Below are 4,140 nucleotides of genomic sequence, written 5' to 3'. Positions count from 1 at the left end.
ATTATTAACAATTTTTTTAAGAGAAGCCGGTTGTAAATGACGTATTTTTTTGTGCTGAGCACATTCGCTTCAGTTCATGCAGAATCGACACATCGAGCATCTTAATTTTTCCAAGACCGCTAATGTTATCATTTGTTCAATGACCCACACAATCCTTTAATTTTTTTCATCATTTACTCCAGAAATTTGATCAGAACGTTAATTATTTACAAACGAAAAATCTCCAGTAAGATTTTTGAATCCAATTTTGAGTCGTGTGTTCTGTTTAGCCATCAACATATTAATTTCATACTTTCGTTTTCGAAACATAGAGAACTTGTACTAACCCAACAGTAACTATTTCCTTCCCAAAAATATCAATAATTAATTCTATTTAGGCACTGACAAACTACAAAGGCAGGCTCATGCAGCGCTGAATTTAATGTTTTCCTATGTTTCGCCTCTTGTTTCGTGGAGTTGCATCACAAATTCATCACACTCAGTAAAACCGTTAATTTGACAGACACCTGAAGCGTATCATTATCGTCCATGATAATGGGCAAAATTTTCACTAATTGTGACTCTTCGCGTGATCTTTTAACATGAGATAAAAATAATGTGGAAGAATTCTGTTAGCAATTGCCAGCAGAGAATGAATCTTAGTAATGTCGAATGAATTACAGTCAATTCACGGTGTGTAATACATTAACATTCATTTAAAAATGGTTACATCATGTTGCTAAAATAAACATGTTTACGGTCATGATTATCAAGGAAAAGAAATTTGGACTAACTGAGATTGAAAAACAATCTTCATACTCAAGAGTTTAGATACCACAGTTCTAATGTAATAAACTGATTCTCAACATGATATTCACGAAAAGGCTGTCACCGTAATGTGCAGACGAGATCGTAAAGTATGCTTTCAATCATTTCTATTAAGTCACATTATTTTTTTTCTCTATACGCAAGCCCTCAGCTTCCTTTGCTCTCCATTAAAATGCGTGTGTTGAAATTAATGTGATGCCACTGACCACTTGGGTGTTTTGCTAGCTGGAGCAGAAACGGAAAAAAGCGTAACCTCACGCAACGTTAACAATAAATAGTAAATCCTCCGCCCGTACTGGAGTCAGTTGGTGTTCGACGTTTGACCTAAGCAGTTTCCAGTGATAAGCCAGCGAAAACAGCCCAAAAATGTGCGCCGACGATAATACTCTCTACTCTGTCCCCAGTATGGAAAAGGTGCCGGAAAAGTATGACGATCGGATTACGGAGATGAGTGAAATGCACCACAAAATAGCCGCTGAACAACTGCGTGAGGATGATAGCATTCGGAGCCAGAGTCTGGCGCAAATGCGGGAATTCATTGCCAAACATCCCCACATCAAGAAGTGCCGAACCGACGCTCAGTTTTTGCTTCGATTCCTTCGTAGCAAAAAGTACTCGATCAACAGCGCCACTGAGGTCCTGGAACGGTTTCTTATTGCCAGAAAAGTGCACCCACAATGGTTCTACCCACTGGATATCGAAGATCCCGAGCTTAATGCCTTCGCTGACACTGGGTATTTGTTCCCACTGCCTGAACGTGATGCCAAGGGTCGCGCTATGATCTTCAATGAAACAGGGAAGCTTGATCCAACCAAGTTCGCAGCCCATCATGTTACGCGTATGCACATGATGGTGTACGAGAGTTTGATGGACCAAAGTGATACTCAGTGTGCTGGAGTAGTTCATGTTTACGATTTGACTGGGATGACGATGGCCCAAATTAGTTTGGTTACGTTGAATGAAATTAAGGCTCTGGCGGGATATCTGAACAAGGCCACACCTATGCGGATTCAGGAATTCCATTTCGTCAACACTCCCGGAGCTACGGCCACCATCGTCAATTTCGCCATGCAACTGCTCAGTGATAAGCTGCGAGAACGTGTCTTCGTGAGTGATGCCCTATGAATTCGAATTGAAAGGAAACTAATTGAAACATTTATTTTTTTCAGTGCCACAATAATTGGGATGAACTGTACGCTGTGCTAGATAAAAACTTACTCCCAAAGGAATTCGGTGGAAAGATTCCAAAGGCCGAACTGATCGAGCAGTTCAAGCAGCGCTGCCAAAAGTTGCGCGGCCGATTGTTGACAATGAGCGAGTTTGATATTGAAATCACCAAAGATTCTAAGTACTGGCAGGAGACAACAGATGCCGAGCTGGAGACTGGTGCGGTCGGTAGCTTCCGTAAACTGACGGTGGATTGAAGTTGTGGTTACAGATGATGTTCATCTTCTTTACGAGTGTTTGTTAATGAGTGTGTTTGTTACAGATGAAAAGTGTGTTCGCTAGGTTAGGTATAATAAAGAGGAATTGTTCTTTAAAAACTGTAATTTTACTGTACTATAGCGTAGGGAGATAATATCTATCGGATAGCGAAATACAATTCTATTTGCTGATAACGTTATGTGGGTCACATCACTGGGTGGATCACCAAACCGCGTGAGATTGTTCCAGTGTTGATCAAGTAGTGATAATCAGGCAGGACTGATGAACCAGTATTGCAGACCGGTAAGGTCCTACAGCACGACTCCTCATGACGTGATTCGTTGTACGTAGAACTGCACCCACAGTTCCGTTAGTTCTCATTACAGTGACCCATCCCAACCTAGAGTAGCCACACAGACTTACTGCATCTGAATCTTAACCCGCGTTATGACTGGAGCAATATAGCCGAGTGGATCAATAAATCGTCCAAAGACCGAATACCTCGAGCATCTTGTTCAGCAACCGATTGGGCCAACCGACAGTGTCAAGTACATCCTGAATACCTAGCGCCTTCACCTGCTCTGCCTTTTCGAACGTCAAGTCATTTGCGTCCTCAAATTCTCTGCGGACACTCCTTCCAACATGTCATTCGAACTGGGGATCCATTAGCGTTACCGAAAATCACCCTTTGGTAACAGTTGCTAAAGTTCTCTTTCAACAGGAGTGCTTTTTCCTCTGAATCCGCATGAATCTTCTTGAAATCTCATCACTTTTGTCTTCTGGCAACTGATCGAATGGTGAGGAAGACGAGGATGCCGAACTGAATGTTAACGGTAATTGGATTTGTAGGAAGAATCATCAGCTAATGCGTTAAAATGAGTGGTCGTCCGGATGCACATCTACGTGTGAATACATCTTTTCGAGCTTACTAACGCCACTTTGTGCTCAAGAAAACGTAGAACTTAGAAGCAGTTCTCGCAGTATTTTTCTGCTTTCGAGCACTGCGATACATCGTGAATCTCCTCGAGGGTCCTGAACCGCTCGATCCTCTGTTCCAGTACATTGCCAACCACCACATGACAACAAGAATTGAATTCATCTGACTTAGGCCCACCCTTGCTGCTGCAACACAACCGAATTCTGTATCGATAAACAGTGGAAGCCCGTTGAATATACGCTGGATTTGTAGCCGGCCAGCATTGAGCAGGAGGAGCTCGCAGAAATATTCTAATCCGAGGAGTATGTCGATCGCAACCCATTTGTCGATCTCTGCTTCCTGGATCTCTGAATCTTTGATTCCAGCCGCCGATTGGGATAGTCGATGATGGCTGGACTGCTCTCTCCAGCAAAAGTGATTTAATCGGTCCGAAGTAATCGTTTATTGGAGATCCGAGACAAGATTAGCCTGCGATCCACTGTCCAAAAGCACTCTGGCCATATGTATGGGTTCGCTCGTTGTAGTACTTCATTGGCATCGCAACCGTGGAAAGGAATCAATAGTGCTATCGTTACTTGAATTGTCACCCATTTTGACCTTTCTGTAAGTTTGTTCAAGGTGTTCAATAAGTTCGAATACAATTTCTCATCGTTGTGTAGGTGCGCACCATGTGCATTCTGTGTATTGGTATTGGTGTCAGCTTTTGCTGAGGCGACTTATTTCCAAGATCTGGGACGAGATACCGATGGACCAGGTGCGTACTGCGCGCGATTCTTTAGAGAAACGTCTCAAGCTCGTCATACAGCTCAAAAAGGAGTGCTCCCAGCTAATATGTCGTAAAGGTTCTCAATAAACATTGCCTCAATAAAAATTGACGCAGAATAGAATATCTTGCATTTTAATGTTTTAACACATTTTAAAGTGTATTCGAACTTGTTGAACACCCTGTATATTTTTGAAGCCATCACCGA

The 4,140-nt window shown here is 42.4% G+C and overlaps 1 protein-coding gene across 1 annotated transcript; it reads left to right on the top strand.

Moving 5' to 3' along the window:
* The first annotated feature begins 802 nt into the window (after nt 1-802).
* On the top strand, nt 803-2,326 carry LOC129770611 (retinaldehyde-binding protein 1-like). Its single transcript, XM_055773558.1, has 2 exons — nt 803-1,914; nt 1,977-2,326. Exons 1-2 carry the CDS (start codon nt 1,174-1,176, stop codon nt 2,229-2,231), a joined length of 996 nt encoding a protein of 331 aa, XP_055629533.1. The 5' UTR covers nt 803-1,173; the 3' UTR covers nt 2,232-2,326.
* The last annotated feature ends 1,814 nt before the right edge of the window (nt 2,327-4,140 follow it).

Source organism: Toxorhynchites rutilus, chromosome 2, assembly GCF_029784135.1.
Source record: "Toxorhynchites rutilus septentrionalis strain SRP chromosome 2, ASM2978413v1, whole genome shotgun sequence".
NCBI lineage: Eukaryota > Metazoa > Arthropoda > Insecta > Diptera > Culicidae > Toxorhynchites > Toxorhynchites rutilus.
The sequence above is the reverse complement of the archived record's forward strand: the minus strand, read 5'-3'. Positions and strand labels throughout refer to the sequence as shown.